Here is a 19,193-nt window from a genome sequence, read left to right as displayed (position 1 = left end):
TTATGCCTCTCTCTCTTACACACAAAGAACTTTATGCTGTTGAACGAAAAAAAAATAATTATACATTTATACATGTCGCTCAACGGTTGGATTGATTCATCAACTTACTAGTGGTTCTGATCCAAACTTGTAAATTATATCCTTGTTGGGGCGTTTTCGCTGAATCATAAATTTCAAAATATCGAGCGAACTCTACCGCCACGGTCTCTCTCGCTCCCACATCCCACCGTCGGTGGAGGAAGAGATAAACCTACCGTGACTTCGAACGATTGAGCTCAACATTCTCCCTTCCTTCGAACTCTTTAGAATCGAAGATCTCCGGCGTCCTACGTCCGATGGCGACGGTACGCGAAACATCTGACCTCGTCTCTCTGACCTCTTCTTGATTCAACCGTTGCTTCTTCTCTTATATTGTTCTTCTACTTTTTTTCTTCACCTTGCCCTTTTTCCTGGATTTTTGATTTTCTTGAAATTTGGATTTATTGTTCTCCTCCTTCACACTGTTGACCCGGATTTCTTTATTTTATTTTATTTTATTTTTTCTGTTGTTAATCCAACCTCTTTGTCTTTCTCCGATTTGGATTAGGGTTGTGAAACAGTTGTCTTTTCTAACCCCCTTTTAGTACGACATATTGTTGGTCTGAGGAACATGATAGATATGCTTCATTAGCCCCGATATTTTGCGTTGTCTTTGGCGTCAGACCTTGAATTAAAGAAGTTGCATTTCTTTGATAATGGGAAGCTTTTCTTGAAATCTTAGCTTTGCCTGCGTTACGGGAAGAAGGAGCATGTCAACATCCAGACCTTTTTGAATTAAAGAAGTTGCATTTCTTGGATTATGGGAAGCGTTTCTTGAAATATTATCTTTGCCTGCATTAAGGGGAGAAGGAGCATGTCAACATCCAGACCTTTTTGAATTAAATAAGTTGCATGTCTTTGATAATGGGAGGCGTTTCTTGAAATCTTAGCTTTGCCTGCGTTAATGGAAGAAGGAGCATCTCAACATCCAGACCTTTTTGAATTAAAGAAGTTGCATTTCTTTGATTACGGGAAGCGTTTCTTGAAATCTTAGCTTTTCCTGCGTTAAGGGAAGAAGGGGCATCTCAACAGCCAGACCTTTTTGAATTAAAGAAGTTGCATTTCTTTGATTATGGAAAGCGTCTCTTGAAATCTTAGCTTTGCCTGTGTTAAGGGAAGGAGGAGCATGTCAACAGCCAGGAGGAGATCCTGTTCTCAGAGACAGCGGTGCTCAGAAGCAATGCAGTTGCGAAGAAAATCTTTGCCACACCGCACGGTTATTCTTTACCAGGTACAATTTATTTCTTCATCATGTTAGTAAAGCCAAAGATTCAAGATTTCATTTTCGTTGGCTCTCATTCATTGAAGACATGTTTCTTTTTTGCTTGTTAATTACATATTCATGAATGGTTAAGTAGCAAGGAGATATGCCCCAAATATATCTTGGGTAATGCTTAGTGTTGTTTGTTGCTTGGCTTCCTCTACAACCAGAATCCTATGTTCCAGAAATGCGTATGCGTGTAATGGAATCTAAAACATGGGTGGAGCCCAGATGATAATTACTTTAAGGTGCCAACCGACCATCATTGTGCTCTCATGCATATATTCAAACTTGCAAAAGGCTGGGGTTGCCCAGATGAGTTCTCTGTTGCTTTCGGTAGAAGGAATTTTGACAAAATAGAAACACATAAACAATTACTGCTTATTGAGAAATCGTAATTATTATCTTTCCCAGTTCCTGATCTAATCGTTTTGCTTGACTGCAGCCTCACTTGCGAACATATTTGGGATCATCCAATTTTTGTAATAAATTGTGATCATGTAGTTAGTACAGGTGGCGATCATCATACGTGATAAATTGCACTTTTTCCATGTGGGCATAGTTGCATGGGATCCTGAGATGTGGTTTTGAGGCACGTTGAACATGCTAGGAGGCCGATACTGCCTCGACAGAGAGCAAGGCCATAGACCCAGTCTAGGATTTCACCTAGGTTTTGTTGAAGGATTAGGAGGAGAGCAAAGGATCGAGGTTAACTTGGAAGTTCTGTTGGTGGTCTAGCAGTTTATGCCTTAGCATCTGCAATAGAAAAGTTCTGCAATGGTCACAAGGCCATAAACCGTGGTAATGATGGAAGACAGCATAAAGTAGTTGAAAGAACTTTCAAAGAAAGAAGCATTAGCAACATTGCCTTTGAACCCAACAAGTCATGAATATTAGATTTTAAATGTTGCTAGAACTGCAATTCTTTGCTTTTACTGATGATTTTTGTATCTTACAGGGTACAACCAATGATGTGACAGCCTTTCTAATACTTGGAAGAAGTCAGATAAAAGACTTAGCGACTTCGATATTTTAAGAGTGGGTCAAAAATTTAATACAGTGATGGTGATTAACAGGGGAAGGGAGGCACCCATTTTTGTTATTTGGAAAATTCAGGCAGTGCGACTACCAATATGCTCATGACTAGAGCAGAAGACCTCTTAATTAGTATTGGAATAATAACATAAAAGGTTAGCCCTTATATTCACATTTGCTGAAACTTGATTACCAGTCTGAGGATGCACAGCCGTTACAGTAATGTTGATGAAACAATATTTCATCTTATTTACTTTAGGAGGTTGCTTTATCTGCTGCATTTCATCTGATAATATATGTTGTGCACTTCTAGATTAGCCATGCTTATATGAGAATGTTGAGATAGAATAAATACCCCCATTACCGGTGGAACTGGAATGAGTGCATTGGATGACCATTCAATTGAGGAAGAAGCTGGTGAATTCACGTCTACATGTAGCCACTACCTTCCGATTGCTGCAAATATGCATATTGGGTAATTCCCCAGAAACTCGAATGGGTACTCACTTCCTAAGTATTTCCTTCAATTTTTTTAAAGTTCCTTTCCTTGTATCCATTTCTGCATCTGCTCCCAGTTTTGGCAACTAAGGTTTAAAGCATGACATACCTAGAGACATGGTGTCAAAGGATGAGTTTCTCATATTGGAATCATCGGAATACAGAACAAAATCATAAACTTCTTGCAAAAATAATGTGCTTGCTTCCTTGTACACGTTACAGAGTACTCCTTTGACTTCATAACTTGATTGTTGACTAGGCCAATATGACTGATTGCTTTTGATGTTTATAATTTTTTCCATTAGATTACAGTTTCTTAAATTTACTAACTTTAAGATGTTTATTATGTGGTAGTAAAATTTGTCTTGGTACCTTTATTTTTTGGTGCTAACAAGGTGACAAATTGCTATAAAATTATGAGGGATTGTTAGTTCTTCTAAAACAGAGTGATCAGATTCAGAGTTTCTTCAAGTCCTCTTATCATGCCTAGTGATTAGTAATAATACCAGTTCTATCAGGACAAAAGACATTTTTCTCTGGTCTCTTTCCTCGGCTCTTAGGTTGCTGCAGTTCATACTTTTAATCGCCCAACCTAATTAGAGCAAAGATCATCTTTGCTTTTATGCACTTTCCTTCTCTTGTCTATTTGGATTTGCAATTGTGTATCCACTACCATTCTTTGGTAATTTTGCTTGAGGTTAGGTTTATGTCCTCATTCTCTATACATCATTTTCTTGAACTTTGTTTAAAGTCTGGAAGATAAGTAAACTTGGTAATAAAGGAAATCAAGTAATAGATTGTCTTGTAAGAGAATGGGCAGACATGAGGCACACACACCGGATTTCCAGTGTTTCCGAGGGTCTGATAAAAAATGCAGGTGTTACATCCATGATGAAAAATCTTTATAATTTTGAAGAAAGACCATAGTTGTTCAAGATATTCATCAACCTTCTTCTACTTAGCTTCATACATTTATCGAGATTCAAGTTCTGTAATCGACACCTCATTTGGTGACACTGGTATTAACTTTCTTGAAGATTTGTCATGCGTACCTCCAGATAAATTAACTTCATTTGAATAAGCATTTGAATCAATGCCACTCTTTCCAGTGCAAAATGCTGGTATAGAAGGAGCCGGGAGAGACACGGAGATACTGCTGAGCATCACAACAACTTGTAACATGTTGGGTCTATCAGATGGATTTTTCTGGACACATAATAGGCCAATCTGAACACATCTTAACACTTCGCCTCTTGGGCAATGGTTGCCTAAAGATGGGTCCAATATCTCCAAAATTGTTCCTTTGACCCACCGCTCCCAGACCTGCATGAAATGAATTTATTTAGTCATCTAGGATAGAACAACAATTGAAAACTCACATAGTTCACTATATATTCAGCATATTCAGAATTAGAAAAATCACTGTTTTTTCTGCCTGTCACGATCTCTAAAACCAGAACACCAAAGCCGTATACATCTGACTTGATAGAAAATTGCCCATGCATGACATACTCTGGTGGCATATACCCACTGTAATAAGATTAGTATATTATTTAAAATACTCTTCAATCAACCATCATTAGAATTTATAGGTTATTCTTCCAGATGGAGAAGGCACAGGTTATTCAAGACTACTACTTACAATGTTCCAACAACTTGGTTCGTGGTGCACTGAGTTTGGTCTCCACCAAAAAGCCTAGCCAAACCAAAGTCTGAAATCTTTGGGTTCAAATCTGCATCTAATAAGATATTGCTGGCTTTTAAATCCCGATGTATAATTCTTAATTGAGATTCTTCATGCAGGTACTGTAGGCCTCGAGCAATCCCGCCAATGATCTTGTTCCTTTTTCCCCAGTTTAGCTGTTTGCGCTTCTCGGGATCTATGTCATACAAACTTGATAATCAATTAAGGATGATCAATTAAGGCAATACATATTAGAGTAAGTCCAAAGAGCGCTTGAACTTAAGATGGTCAGACATTTGTTTCTTCTGCACTAACAAAAGGGTTACACTAGAAACACAACCAGATTTAGTTGGAATAGGAGAGCCTATATTTAAACAAACACCAAAGTTGGAGGTTCAGTATTAAGTTATAGTTCAACTATATTATGGTCGCTGCATACGTTTCTAAAGATAGTCAGTTTTGAGTGGATGAAGAAATTATACCAAAAAGAATGGTGTCCAGGCTTCTGTTAGGCACATATTCATAAACAAGCAACTTCTCTTGTTCTTCCAAGCAAACACCCAGAAGTCTTACAAGATTCCTGTGCTGGAGTTTTGCAACTAAAACTAGCTCATTTCTCAGCTCTCTGACTCCTTGTGATGAACTAGCTGATAACCTCTTCACTGCTATTTCTCGTCCATCAGGTAGTAGTCCCTATACAGAATTATAAGGTTAACAGGAAATATATAGAACCAGAAGAAATTAAAGATAAATATAAAACTGTTTTGGATCAAGAAGATTACGCATGATAAATTTTTATACTGGAGTACAATTCTATTAAGATTAGAATCATTAGATATAGAGAAGTTGATGCAATAGGCTATAATGATACCTTGAAAACTGCACCAAAGCCACCTTCTCCAAGTTTGTTCTCTTCAGAGAAGTTAGCTGTTGCAAATCGTAGTGTAGATATATCAAGTAATAGTGACTCGACACTTCCGATTTCCTCCGGGCTACTCCCATCTACTGCAAGTGCACGGAATTTTGAAACTATTATCAAAAATTTCTTTTGAATCTTACAAATAATGATAACAAGATGAGATAATTGGACCAGGAAAAAAAATTCGGAAAGTGATGTTGCTTAATTAAACCAAGCCAGCTCTAAATCAAGACCGGCGACTTGTGGATTGCTGGACCTAGTTTTTACAGGCTTATTAAAGGCCATTGAAATAAATAATCAAGCAATGCACACTTTTTATTGCTTACAGTAAACCTCTCTTGTCATGCCCCGGACCCGGATCCGTGACACGGCCGTGCTATTGCCGACTACCGCCCACAATAGCACGCAGCCTCATACCTGGGTAACAGGGTAGTCAAACCAACCAAATCTTTTCATATGAAAGCATTCTTAATACAACATGCTGGTCGGTACCCAAATACAGAGCTTCTATGTAGTTTATGTACACAAAAGTATACTTGCTTTATCCCAAAAGAAAGAAGCCCTGATACCAAATTAACGTGTCTCTGGCAGCTATCAGTGATAAGGATCTGAAAGAAAAAGTAAATGAACGGATATGAGCTACACGGCTCAGTAAGTAATCATACATAATCTTACCGGATCGAACATAATGGTAACCATGTTTATGCAGGGTTTGAGAAGCTGACATGCGTATTATCTCACAATTTATCATGGCAAAATATGTATGCTTGGAAAACAAAGCAGTATTTTCAGTCAAACAGAATTTTCATAAAATATAAGAATTCATGCGATTAGCATCATTTAAAGGAGATAGCGGTTATAGCAAAATACAACATTTCATAAGGATATATTCAAAAACCCATTGTAAAACAATGTATGCTTTGGCCAGGCACGTTCATAAATGTCACGGCCCGCCTTCGCAGGGCACGTGACTATCGGGCCTACATGAGGGGGAAACACGGGGCTCCCCTGCCAGATGTTGGCCGGTTCCGGGGCTTCACGCAAGCGTCCTTCACCCCTCACCGATTTTGCTTCTCCCCAAAACGCATCTGCAGGATTTGGAAACACCCGCCTCATATACCCAGGCTCTGAAATGAGCCTCATGATCATGCTTCAAATATCATTTTCATAAAGTATGCATATGAAACCGTGCCCCCGGCATGCCGTGGTCCATTCTCTCGGATGCTACTGCGAAGTCCATTCGGCCACTGGCGGGGCCAGCTAGTCATTCTCGGCCACTAGCAAGGCCAGCGAAGTTATTCTCGGCCACTAGCAAGGCCAGCTCAGTTGCATTCGATCAGTAGCATCTTTGAGCCCATTATAATAGTGCCTCTTGGCTAGATAGTATTTCATTATACCAACTTGCATGCATGATTAAAATATCAGCATCATCATGTTGCATACATAGCCATAGCTTCTGAGATCATGCAAGTTACTTATGCATTGTAACATCTCATGCATGAAACATATATACTTAAAATAAATGCTTAGGAAACATTAATAATATGACATGATCCCTAACAGGATTAGAACAGGTTACTTACTTTCTTCACAAATCATGTATACAATTCAAATTGTATGAAAAACACTGGTTCATCTTATAAAATGTAATACAAGATCTACGATAAGATTAAGACAGATTACTTACCTCAATTCGCTTTCCAAATTTCTCAAGTCCAGGTGACAAATCTTTAATCACCTAAAACAATACCATAGGGATCACATTATTCCCCATTTATTTATTATAAAATTTCTTAGTTCATCATACTATGAACTTACCTGCTTGGATCCCATCCAAGGATCTAGCCCAAGTCCAATTTACCCAATTTAGAGTCTTTGGGGCTCGATTTACAACCAGATTAGGTCCACATGAGTTGATTGGGTTTTTAATTAAAGGATTGGGCCTCGTTTATAATTGGGTCCAACCTTTTCTAGCCAATTGGGTCCTCTGATTGGGTCAATGTGGCTCATTTGGGCCTGAGTCAAGGTTAGCCCAAGGTCAATTCGACCTTTTGTCAGTTGAATTGGGCTTGAATTGGGCCTGATTCATAATCAATTGGGTCTGCTGGATCTAATCCAGCTTAATTGGGTTCGGACCCAAATCAATCTGGGCTTACTTCGGTTCGGATTTGACCCAATTTGCAGTTTGGGCCCGTCCAGACTTAGCCCAATTTAATTGGGCTTAGATTCAAGTTTAATTGGCCTCTAGGGACCAATTGGGTCCTTTGTACTTAGCTTAATTAGAGTGGGTCCAATTTTGGGCTCGGTCTAAGGCCAGCCCGAGCCCAGCAAAATAATTTAATTTGAATTGGGTGCGGACCCAATTGAACCTGTGCTTAACCTAAATTAAGGTTAGCCCATTTTAGAATTCGGGTCCACTTGGATTTAACCCAGCTAATTAAAATTATTTGGGCCTAACGGGTTTCGGATCCGGACTCGGATCCGACCCGCTAAGCAGACCCATTAAGGGTCTTTCTCAGGTTCTAGAGGCTTCGGCCTCTTTCGTTCGCCCCTCTCTCTTCTCCAGTTCTCCCCGGTCTCTTCATCTCCCCCGCTTTCCACCGAAACCCTTTCCGGCCTCCTCCACCTCCGGTCCCCTCCCGCTCCGGCCGAAGCCCCTTCCCGACCGCCTTCTCTCCTTCGCGGACGACCGGGGGATGCAGCGCCCCCCGATCCACCGGCCGAAAAGGGTGCTCCTCCCTCGGCAACGGCGGCGGGAGGCCGGCCCCTTCTTCCCTTCTCCGAAGTGCTGCCGGAGAAGAGGGGAAGGGCCGGGAGGTGAGATCGAGGCCGGACCTCCTCCGGGGGTCTTCACCGGCTCCGACCACGGCTAGGTAAGGCCGTGGCCCGAGGTAAGTATTTTAATTTTTTTTTTTTTTTGTCTTTCTTCTTCTGTTTCCTTCTCCCCCCTTTTTCTTGTGGGAGTCACGCCACCACCTCTCGGCCGGCGGAGAGGTGGGGCTCGGCTGGGGCTGGCGGCCTTGAGGCCGCGTTGGTCGCCGGCACGGCAGACCCGGTGGCCCTTGGCTGCCCCTCAGCCCTAGGGCAGCCATGGCCGGGGCCTGTCACCCGCAGGTCGAGTCTGGCTGGGCTCGGCCCGGGTGGCGTTGGGCTCGGCTTGGGCCGTTCTCAGGCCGGCCCGTGGCCTGTTGGTCCGACCCGCAGTCCGTGGGTCCGGCCCGCGGCCCTCCTCCTGTTTTTCTCTCCCGTGCCGGTCTACTCCTCTCTGTGCCAGTCTCCTCCCCTCTGTTTCTTCAGTGAAACAGAGGGGAGAATACCCCACAGAGGGGTACCTCCACCCTGTCCTTGCCTAGAGACCTACTTACAGAGCCTTACCTTGATTCGGTTGACTGGAGTTGGGCAGTATCTCCGTCTCGGCAAACTCCCTCCTTCCTCTCCTAGGGCTGCAGGGTCCCTTCCGCCTCCAGCTCCAAGGCTTGGCTCTCTGGTGCAGTAGATCCAGAGGGTTAGAGGTTTAGGGAGGGTACATTCAATTCGGGTTAGCAAATCTTAGGGGTTTTAAATACAGGGCTTATGACTTGACCCCAAAGGAGAGGTGGCGTTCTCTCCTTCCTCATTGCTCCGGGAGCCACCAGCTGCCCCTCCTCCTCAGGCCAGCTCACAGCTCATTTACCGAGGGGGAGGAGGTGGCGGGCTCCTGTTTTGCATGCCGGTGGGGGTTTCTCCGTTCGCCATCTGGTGGTCTTGTCTTTTCAGCCCTCAGGCGGGAGATTATTGCCATCTTGGGCCAGTGTGGCCTGCTAACCCCTCCCTGGCCCAATACTATTCAACTGGGCCCTACAGTATTGGGCCCGATCTGTATTGGGCCCGGACATTACATCCTACCCCCCTTAAAATAAATTTCGTCCTCGAAATTAAACACACCTCAGGTGGACCGATGTAGTGAGGACTCATTTTGCCGTATTGCCCGAATCGGGCAACACTCCTCGAAAAGGACATTTTTAGGTAGACAAAGTTTTCCTCCAAAAATTTCAGTTCTCATAGCTTAACAAGAATCGCCCGGTAGGGAGCCTTGAAGATGGGTCCCTTTCCTAAGATCGATGGTGAATTCGATTTCTCAACCAGGGGTAATTCCGATAATTCATCAGGGTAAATGTCTGAGTATTCCCTATTTCTTTATAGCCACCTAGCAATCAAGAGTTTAGGGTGAAACTGAAATAAATTGCTTTCTTCGACTAAGGTATTATGACAATCTTAATATATTATGATACTCTTAACTACCCATTATCCTTAATTTTTACGGTTATAGTCTTGTTAAACCTAGAGCTCTGATACCACTCCATGTCACGCCCCGGACCCGGATCCGTGACACGGCCGTGCTATTGCCGACTACCGCCCACAATAGCACGCAGCCTCATACCTGGATAATAGGGTAGTCAAACCAACCAAATCTTTTCATATGAAAGCATTCTTAATACAACATGCTGGTCGGTACCCAAATACAGAGCTTCTATGTAGTTTATGTACACAAAAGTATACTTGCTTTACCCCAAAAGAAAGAAGCCCTGATACCAAATTAACGTGTCTCTGGCAGCTATCAGTGATGAGGATCTGAAAGAAAAAGTAAATGAACGGATATGAGCTACACGGCTCAGTAAGTAATCATACATAATCTTACCGGATCGAACATAATGGTAACCATGTTTATGCAGGGTTTGAGAAGCTGACATGCGTATTATCTCACAATTTATCATGGCAAAATATGTATGCTTGGAAAACAAAGCAGTATTTTCAGTCAAACAGAATTTTCATAAAACATAAGAATTCATGTGATTAGCATCATTTAAAGGAGATAGCGGTTATAGCAAAATACAACATTTCATAAGGATATATTCAAAAACCCATTGTAAAACAATGTATGCTTTGGCCAGGCACGTTCATAAATGTCACGGCCCGCCTTCGCAGGGCACGTGACTATCGGGCCTACATGAGGGGGAAACACGGGGCTCCCCTGCCAGATGTTGGCCGGTTCCGGGGCTTCACGCAAGCGTCCTTCACCCCTCACCGATTTTGCTTCTCCCCAAAATGCATCTGCAGGATTTGGAAACACCCGCCTCATATACCCAGGCTCTGAAATGAGCCTCATGATCATGCTTCAAATATCATTTTCATAAAGTATGCATATGAAACCGTGCCCCCGGCATGCCGTGGTCCATTCTCTCGGATGCTACTGCGAAGTCCATTCGGCCACTGGCGGGGCCAGCTAGTCATTCTCGGCCACTAGCAAGGCCAGCGAAGTTATTCTCGACCACTAGCAAGGCCAGCTCAGTTGCATTCGATCAGTAGCATCTTTGAGCCCATTATAATAGTGCCTCTTGGCTAGATAGTATTTCATTATACCAACTTGCATGCATGATTAAAATATCAGCATCATCATGTTGCATACATAGCCATAGCTTCTGAGATCATGCAAGTTACTTATGCATTGTAACATCTCATGCATGAAACATATATACTTAAAATAAATGCTTAGGAAACATTAATAATATGACATGATCCCTAACAGGATTAGAACAGGTTACTTACTTTCTTCACAAATCATGTATACAATTCAAATTGTATGAAAAACATTGGTTCATCTTATAAAACGTAATACAAGATCTACGATAAGATTAAGACAGATTACTTACCTCAATTCGCTTTCCAAATTTCTCAAGTCCAGGTGATAAATCCTTAATCACCTAAAACAACACCATAGGGATCACATTATTCCCCATTTATTTATTATAAAATTTCTTAGTTCATTATACTATGAACTTACTTGCTTGGATCCCATCCAAGGATCTAGCCCAAGTCCAATTTACCCAATTTAGAGCCTTTGGGGCTCGATTTACAATCAGATTAGGTCCACATGAGTTGATTGGGTTTTTAATTAAAGGATTGGGCCTCGTTTATAATTGGGTCCAACCTTTTCTAGCCAATTGGGTCCTCTGATTGGGTCAATGTGGCTCATTTGGGCCTGAGTCAAGGTTAGCCCAAGGTCAATTCGACCTTTTGTCAGTTGAATTGGGCTTGAATTGGGCCTGATTCATAATCAATTGGGTCTACTGGATCTAATCCAGCTTAATTGGGTTCGGACCCAAATCAATCTGGGCTTACTTCGGTTCGGATTTGACCCAATTTGCAGTTTGGGCCTGTCCAGACTTAGCCCAATTTAATTGGGCTTAGATTCAAGTTTAATTGGCCTCTAGAGACCAATTGGGTCCTTTGTACTTAGCTTAATTAGAGTGGGTCCAATTTTGGGCTCGGTCTAAGGCCAGCCCGAGCCCAGTAAAATAATTTAATTTGAATTGGGTGCGGACCCAATTGAACCTGTGCTTAACCTAAATTAAGGTTAGCCCATTTTAGAATTCGGGTCCACTTGGATTTAACCCAGCTAATTAAAATTATTTGGGCCTAACGGGTTTCGGATCCGGACTCGGATCCGACCCGCTAAGCAGACCCGTTAAGGGTCTTTCTCAGGTTCTAGAGGCTTCGGCCTCTTTCGTTCGCCCCTCTCTCTTCTCCAGTTCTCCCCGGTCTCTTCATCTCCCCCGCTTTCCACCGAAACCCTTTCCGGCCTCCTCCACCTCCGGTCCCCTCCCGCTCCGGCCGAAGCTCCTTCCCGACCGCCTTCTCTCCTTCGCGGACGACCGGGGGATGCAGCGCCCCCCGATCCACCGGCCGAAAAGGGTGCTCCTCCCTCGGCAACGGCGGCGGGAGGCCGGCCCCTTCTTCCCTTCTCCGAAGTGCTGCCGGAGAAGAGGGGAAGGGCCGGGAGGTGAGATCGAGGCCGGACCTCCTCCGGGGGTCTTCACCGGCTCCGACCACGGCTAGGTAAGGCCGTGGCCCGAGGTAAGTATTTTAATATTTTTTTTTTTGTCTTTCTTCTTCTGTTTCCTTCTCCCCCCTTTTTCTTGTGGGAGTCACGCCACCACCTCTCGGCCGGCGGAGAGGTGGGGCTCGGCTGGGGCTGGCGGCCTTGAGGCCGCGTTGGTCGCCGGCACGGCAGACCCGGCGGCCCTTGGCTGCCCCTCAGCCCTAGGGCAGCCATGGCCGGGGCCTGTCACCCGCAGGCCGAGTCCGGCTGGGCTCGGCCCGGGTGGCGTTGGGCTCGGCTTGGGCCGTTCTCAGGCCGGCCCGTGGCCTGTTGGTCCGACCCGCAGTCCGTGGGTCCGGCCCGCGGCCCTCCTCCTGTTTTTCTCTCCCGTGCCGGTCTACTCCTCTCTGTGCCAGTCTCCTCCCCTCTGTTTCTTCAGTGAAACAGAGGGGAGAATACCCCACAGAGGGGTACCTCCACCCTGTCCTTGCCTAGAGACCTACTTACAGAGCCTTACCTTGATTCGGTTGACTGGAGTTGGGCAGTATCTCCGTCTCGGCAAACTCCGTCCTTCCTCTCCTAGGGCTGCAGGGTCCCTTCCGCCTCCAGCTCCAAGGCTTGGCTCTCTGGTGCAGTAGATCCAGAGGGTTAGAGGTTTAGGGAGGGTACATTCAATTCGGGTTAGCAAATCTTAGGGGTTTTAAATACAGGGCTTATGACTTGACCCCAAAGGAGAGGTGGCGTTCTCTCCTTCCTCATTGCTCCGGGAGCCACCAGCTGCCCCTCCTCCTCAGGCCAGCTCACAGCTCATTTGCCGAGGGGGAGGAGGTGGCGGGCTCCTGTTTTGCATGCCGGTGGGGGTTTCTCCGTTGGCCATCTGGTGGTCTTGTCTTTTCAGCCCTCACGCGGGAGATTATTGCCATCTTGGGCCAGTGTGGCCTGCTAACCCCTCCCTGGCCCAATACTATTTAACTGGGCCCTACAGTATTGGGCCCGGTCTGTATTGGGCCCGGACATTACATCTCTGGTCATAACTTCTATAGTAACTTCACCTAAGATATCATCCTTTTTTCCTTTTGGTAGTACTTGCTCAAGCTCCAACAAAGATATAAAGAAAAGAGCTGGGATATTTTGTGAAACAATAGAAAGCATTTAATTCATGGGTTACTTACATGGTAACTTTACAATTGGCTTCCTCCTCGTCGAGATGCAAATGCAAACTATAGAGATCAGCACGAATGCAGTTACTAGAGGTATAGCAATAGCAAGGACCTTACCGATGGCATTTTTCTTCTTTCCTGCATTGATAAACGACCACTTTCATATGTATTTCCATATCAACATAACACAGTGATGATGACAAGACATAGAGCTATTGGTTAAGACATACATCATATTAGTGTATCTTTATTGTGTGTTACAAATGTCTGTGGCATGTATGGCAATTGAAGCCGGTCATATTGTGGAAAAGCTTTCATTAGTATTTACCCTATAAACCATATAATTCTTGTCTGGCAGGTTTGCTGACTAGAGTGTCTCGGATAAGTGGATTGAGTTTGGATACTTTGCTGTGAATGTTTTATACTATAGAGGGTTGTATAGTCCTCGATCATTGCCATGTCATCTGATCATGGAGACAGACAACTGTCAAATATGGCATCATGTTGCATTCCAAATATTGGATGTTAAATAGCCGTCTGTCTCAATGATCGAATGATATGGCGGTGATTGAGGGCTGTACAATTCTCTCTAGTGTAAAACATGCACCGTAGAGGATCCCGACTCGAGTGAATTAGGTGTGAAGCAGAATTAGGGTTCTAAAGTGGATTGTCATTTAAAAGAAATCCATGTGCATACTTTTCGTGTTCCTAGGTTAGTAATCAGCATGTGATTATATGGAAGTGTTAATTTGGTGCAATTATGATTGTGTGAACTACCTTTGATCAAACAATGATATTCTGGTGCAAGCCGGCAAACAATTAAATTAAATAAAAGATTCTCTACTTTGGCTGGTTTGTGGAAATAAGATATTACAGCACCAAGTATTAGGCCCTATTTGGGGGAGCTTTTGGAGGGCCAAAAAGCACTTTCTGGCCCTCCAAAAGTACTTTTAGCTAAAAAAGAGCGTTTGGTAAATTTTTCGAAAAGCTGTTTCAGCTTTTGCGGGAAGCTGAAAACAGCTTTTGGGGGGAAGCTCCAATTTGGAGCTTTTCCAAAATGCTGTTTTCAGCTTTTTCGGAAAGCTGTATTTTTGACCAAAATACCCCCATTTAAAAAAAAAATTCCACCCAAAAACCTTTCTCTCACCGTCTCTTCCTCTCCCACCCAACCCCACTCCCTCTCCCCTACCGCCGCACCCTCTCCCTCTGCCCCGCCGTCGCACCCCCTCCCTCTCCCCTGCCCCCATGGTGGGGAGGTGCCGAAGAAGAGGAAGACAGGTCGTCTTCCCTTTCCCGCGGCCGCCGCCGGCGACGACCCGTCCCAGAAAGGGGCGGTGCCGAAGAACAGGAAGAAGAAGGGGCCGAAGAAGAAGGAGGTCCCACGGTGGGAGGGGCCGAAGAATAGGAAGAAGAAGGGGGTTCCTGCGGCCGCCGGCGGTCACGACCCGCCGCCCTCCCGCATCCGCCACGGCCCGCCCGGCGCTGACGGCCTCACGGGAGGAGGGCACTTCCCACGGGGCCAGCCGCGGCCGCCGAGACTGCCGCGGGCGCCGCCGGCCGCGGCCTGGTCCCCTCCCGCGGCCGCCGCCGGCCCCGACCTGGCCCCCTCCCGCGGCCGCGGCGGCCTGGCCCCCTTCCGGTGCCGCCGGCCGCGCGGGAGGAGAAGAAAGAAGAACAGGGGAGAGGAAGGAAGGAGAAGAAGAGAAGAAAAAAAGAAAAGAAAAAGGAAAGGAAAAAAAAGAAGAAAAAGAAAGAAAAAAAAGAAAAGAAAAGAAAATTTAAAAAATAATAAAAATAATAAATAAATAAATATTTATATAAATGAATGAATGAATGAATAAATGAATAAATAAGATAATAAATAAATATATTTCAACATTATTAATTATTTACACTAATAATTATAATATTTTATATCTTTATTGTTATATTATACTATAAATATTATATTATATTATATTACATTACATTATAATATATTAATATATTATTTTAAATAATTTAATATTATGTTAGATTATGAAAAATTAATTTATACTAATAATTATAATATTTTATACCTTTATTATTGTATTATACTATAAATATAATATATATTACATTATATCATAATACATTAATATGTTATGTTAAATAATTTAATATTATGTTATATTACCAAATATTAATTTACTCTAATAATTATATTACTATTATGCTATATTATAATAATATTATTTTATATTATAATAATATTATACTATATCGTATATTTATGTACTAATATATGTCATATTTTATTATGTTCTGTTGTATAATACTATGAAATGTCCTTTATGGTAATTTTGTCATACAAAAGTACTTTCTTAGTTTGTTTACCAAACACAAAACAAAGTACCACAACACTTTACGAATGTAGTTACCCAACAGCAAACAGCTTTTTATAACAGCTCTACTTCAGACAGCTCTACTTCCAACAGCTCTACTTCCAACAGCTCTACTGCCAACAGCTCCCCCAAACAGGGCCTTAGTGCCTCGCTCTGTTGCTCATATAATTTTACACTTTTTTTTTTTTTTAAACTAGAGGCCAATAAGGAAGAGTTGATCTTTACTGTGTTACTTTAAATCACCCACCACTTCTCAACTAAATTACTACTAGAGGTGATCAAAACCCGGGCCGGGCCGGGCTCGGGCCGGGCTCTACATCAGAAATTAGGCCCGATGGCTGTGCCCAGACCCGGCCCGGCCCGACTGTCGGGCTTAAATTTTTGTCCAGGCCCGACCCAACCTTATAAATCTGGTCCCAGGCCCGACCCGACCGGCCCGACCCGACCGAGAGGAGGCGGCGGCTACAGGGAAACCGGCGGAAACCGAGAGGAGGCGGCGGCGACGACACCGGCGGAAACCGAGAGGAGGCGGCGGCTACAGGGAAACCGGCGGAAACTGGCTACAGGGGGCGCTACAGGGGGCGGTGGTTCTCCGCGAGGGAAGGGGGGGCTCTCAGGCGAGGGAAGTGGGGCGGCGGCACTCAGTGAGGGAAAGGGGGGGGGGGGTCTCAACGAGGGAAGGGGGAGGGGGGGGGCTCTCAGGCGAGGGAAGAAGGACACCGAGAGGAGGCGGCGGCGACGACACCGGGAAACCGAGAGGAGGCGGCGGCGACGACACCGGGGGAGAAGGACACCGAGAGGAGGCGGCGGCGACGACACCGGCGGAAACCGAGAGGAGGCGGCGGCGACGACACCGGGGAAACCGAGAGGAGGCGGCGGCGACGACACCGGGGGAGAAGGACACCGAGAGGAGGCGGCGGCGACGACACCGGCGGAAACCGAGAGGAGGCGGCGGCTACAGGGAAACCGGCGGAAACCGGCTACAGGGGGCGGTGGTTCTCCGCGAGGGAAAGGGGGGCTCTCAGGCGAGGGAAGGGGGGCAGCGGCACTCAGTGAGGGAAAGGGGGGGGGGTCTCAACGAGGGAAGGGGGAGGGGGGGGGGGGCTCTCAGGCGAGGGAAGGGGGGCGGCGGCACTCAGTGAGGGAAAGGGGGGGGGGGGTCTCAACGAGGGAAGGGGGAGGGGGGGGGGGGGCTCTGAGGCGAGGGAAGGGGGGCGGCGGCACTCAGTGAGGGAAGGGGGGGGGGGGGTCTCAACGAGGGAAGGGGGAGGGGGGGTTTAGGAATTAGGGCTTTAGTTTTACTAGGGTTTCTTATTTTTTTTAAATATATTATATTTTACTGTTTTATAGTCGGGCCGGGCTGAATCGGGCCATTTTTAAAAGTTTCCAGGCCCGGCCCGATTTTTTTGATCGGGCCGTTTTTCCTGCCCAGGCCCGACCAATGGGCTCTTTTTCAATGCCCAAGCCCGAAAAATTTCGGGCCGGGCTGGGCGGGCCGGGCGGGCCAGAAGGCCCGTGATCACCTCTAATTACTACATATGTTTAGCCAAAAAAACAAAAAGAAAATGTAGCCATTAAACTCAAATCGATAGGATATTAGGAAACAGATTAGAAAGGATTGGATCTCAAACAGAGTAGGAAGGACTCATCTATTCCCTATTAAGTCGCCGTCGATAAACTGATGCTACTGAAACTAGTTTACTAGTACCGGTCGGCTACTACCCTTACCTTCTTCCTCAGGTGTTTTGGTAGGTGGAGGTACTACAGGCGCCGGTGCGTTCTCCGGCGCCGGTGCGTTCTCCGGCGGCTCCTCAAGTCTTAGCGACGGTGCCCTGTCGAAGAACTTGTATATCTCGTACCTAAAATTGCAGCTCGCTGCGACCACCCTCCCTCCCTCCTTCCCCTCTAGCTGTGTCGGTCTTGTCTCAAGGCCGATATCTTGGAGGCACTGCTGGCACTGGCTCGGCGACAGGTCCTGTGTGCACTGCACCAGACCATATATCTGAGGAAAAGGAGCCTTGGTGGAATTCACCATCTGCCCGGTGGCGAACCTCCTCGTCGAGTTGGAGACGGCCCAATCGGTGATCGCGCTCATAAGCTCGTCCACAATCTTGTCGAACCGGCTGGGATCGGTCACGTTGTTGGGGTTCCACACGATCACCCGCACCGAGGATTCGACGGTCGAGAAGAAACGCTGGTTGGAGTAGCGAAGGAGGCAGTCATCGTAGCCTACGATGGCGCCTTTGTTGTACGCGCAGAGCTGGGGGGCGTTTTGGATCGCGTCGCCGCTGAGGCAGGAGCGGCAGACCGAGGCGTTGGTGTCGCCGCGGCACATGGCGAGGCCGTAGATTTGGTCAGGGATCTGGCCGACGGTGGCGTTGAGGAAGCCACCGGAGAGAGAAGTGTTGGAGGCGAGGGAACGGAGGAGGAGGTTGAGGTTGGTCTCATAAGTGCTGTTGGCGGCGTAGTTGCCGGTGCTGCCACAGTGTGTGTAGGTGGGATCGCCGGCAGTGGGAGGGGAAAGGAATATGAGGAAGAGAAGGCATAGGAAGAAAGGGAAGGAAACATGGCGAAATGATACCATGGACTACGGTTACAGCGGGAACACACAGTGCTTCTGAGCACGACAGAGCAAAGTTGTTCAGTATGGCTGGCTGTGGAAACAGGGTGCGACTGTGCGAGCTAGAGGGAACTGTGAGGCGACGCGTTCGGAGGAAGCTGGAAATGCCTTGGGAACGAGAACGACTAAGAGCAGCAGCGGTCGACCTGGTCGTCGTTTTATTTTGCGATTTACCATGCCTACGAGGATGCGACTGTGAGGCAGCGTTGGCCCAATATGACCAGTTAGATTATGGCGAATTAGGGTTCAGTCCAGTGGCATGGCTACATGGATTCGATCAATAGGTGTTAAGACCAGATGCAATGGCCTTGCCAAATTGCATCTGTATCTCGGCATTCATGATTTTGCCTGCTCAAACCAGAAACAATCCACGAGGGCCCTGGAATGTCCAGCATAAGATCGGCGGGTGTTCTCATGTTTGTAAAATTTGCAACCTAAATCTCACGTTTGTCCCAGTCAAGTTCCATGCTAAATAAATAGCAAATACAAACACGCACTCTTTTTTTTTGGTACAAAACACGCAATCTTGTGAAAGAAAATGAAAGGAGTGGTCTGTTAGACCTGAGGAAAGGTTGTTGGTCAACATAGGTGGGCTTGAAAAACTATGTATGAACAACTGGATTCCATTCAACTTGCGGAAAAGAGGGACAAAAGTACTCCGTGGACTCTGTAGAAAGCATCGTGTAGGCCGTTTAATCTGGCACCATATCAGC

General features: G+C 45.6%; 1 protein-coding gene and 2 long non-coding RNA genes across 6 annotated transcripts; 1 reads left to right on the top strand and 2 right to left on the bottom strand.

Moving 5' to 3' along the window:
• Nucleotides 1–195: 195 nt before the first annotated feature.
• Nucleotides 196–2,529, top strand: LOC120110573 (uncharacterized). The gene is made up of 3 exons (XR_015988430.2): nt 196–344; nt 761–1,309; nt 2,298–2,529. It is a non-coding gene; the product is annotated as an uncharacterized LOC120110573 (long non-coding RNA).
• LOC103717039 (cysteine-rich receptor-like protein kinase 6) lies at nt 1,693–18,540 on the bottom strand. Of its 4 annotated transcripts, XM_089930853.1 has the most exons (8): nt 17,589–18,537; nt 13,507–13,632; nt 5,428–5,561; nt 5,039–5,249; nt 4,515–4,752; nt 4,252–4,402; nt 3,925–4,195; nt 1,693–2,981 (listed from the first exon to the last, which is right to left on the bottom strand). In XM_089930853.1, exons 1-8 carry the CDS (start codon nt 18,442–18,444, stop codon nt 2,959–2,961), a joined length of 2,010 nt encoding a protein of 669 aa, XP_089786979.1. In that variant the 5' UTR covers nt 18,445–18,537; the 3' UTR covers nt 1,693–2,958. The 4 variants fall into 4 exon arrangements, with proteins under 4 accessions (XP_089786979.1, XP_089786980.1, XP_088580442.2 ...); XM_088724316.2 differs by lacking the exon at nt 1,693–2,981 and having other exon boundaries at nt 3,041–4,195; XM_089930856.1 differs by lacking the exon at nt 1,693–2,981 and having other exon boundaries at nt 4,054–4,195; nt 4,252–4,385; nt 17,589–18,540.
• LOC149768629 (uncharacterized) lies at nt 5,908–11,364 on the bottom strand. Its single transcript, XR_016413314.1, has 2 exons — nt 10,154–11,364; nt 5,908–7,162 (listed from the first exon to the last, which is right to left on the bottom strand). It is a non-coding gene; the product is annotated as an uncharacterized LOC149768629 (long non-coding RNA).
• Nucleotides 18,541–19,193: the final 653 nt, after the last annotated feature.

This window comes from Phoenix dactylifera, chromosome 1 (assembly GCF_051530095.1).
Source record: "Phoenix dactylifera cultivar Ajwa chromosome 1, Ajwa_hap1_PhDact_Kaust_v1.1, whole genome shotgun sequence".
Lineage (NCBI taxonomy): Eukaryota > Viridiplantae > Streptophyta > Magnoliopsida > Arecales > Arecaceae > Phoenix > Phoenix dactylifera.
This window is presented reverse-complemented; position numbering and strand designations above follow the sequence as displayed.

Coding starts and splice junctions, on each gene's coding strand:
- LOC103717039 (XM_088724316.2), bottom strand. CDS start 18,444: ATGGTATCATTTCGCCATGTTTCCTTCCCTTTCTTCCTATGCCTTCTC. Junction 5,250..5,427: donor GCTTTGGTGCAGTTTTCAAG/GTATCATTATAG, acceptor AATTCTGTATAG/GGACTACTACCTGATGGACG. Junction 4,753..5,038: donor CCTGGACACCATTCTTTTTG/GTATAATTTCTT, acceptor TGTATGACATAG/ATCCCGAGAAGCGCAAACAG.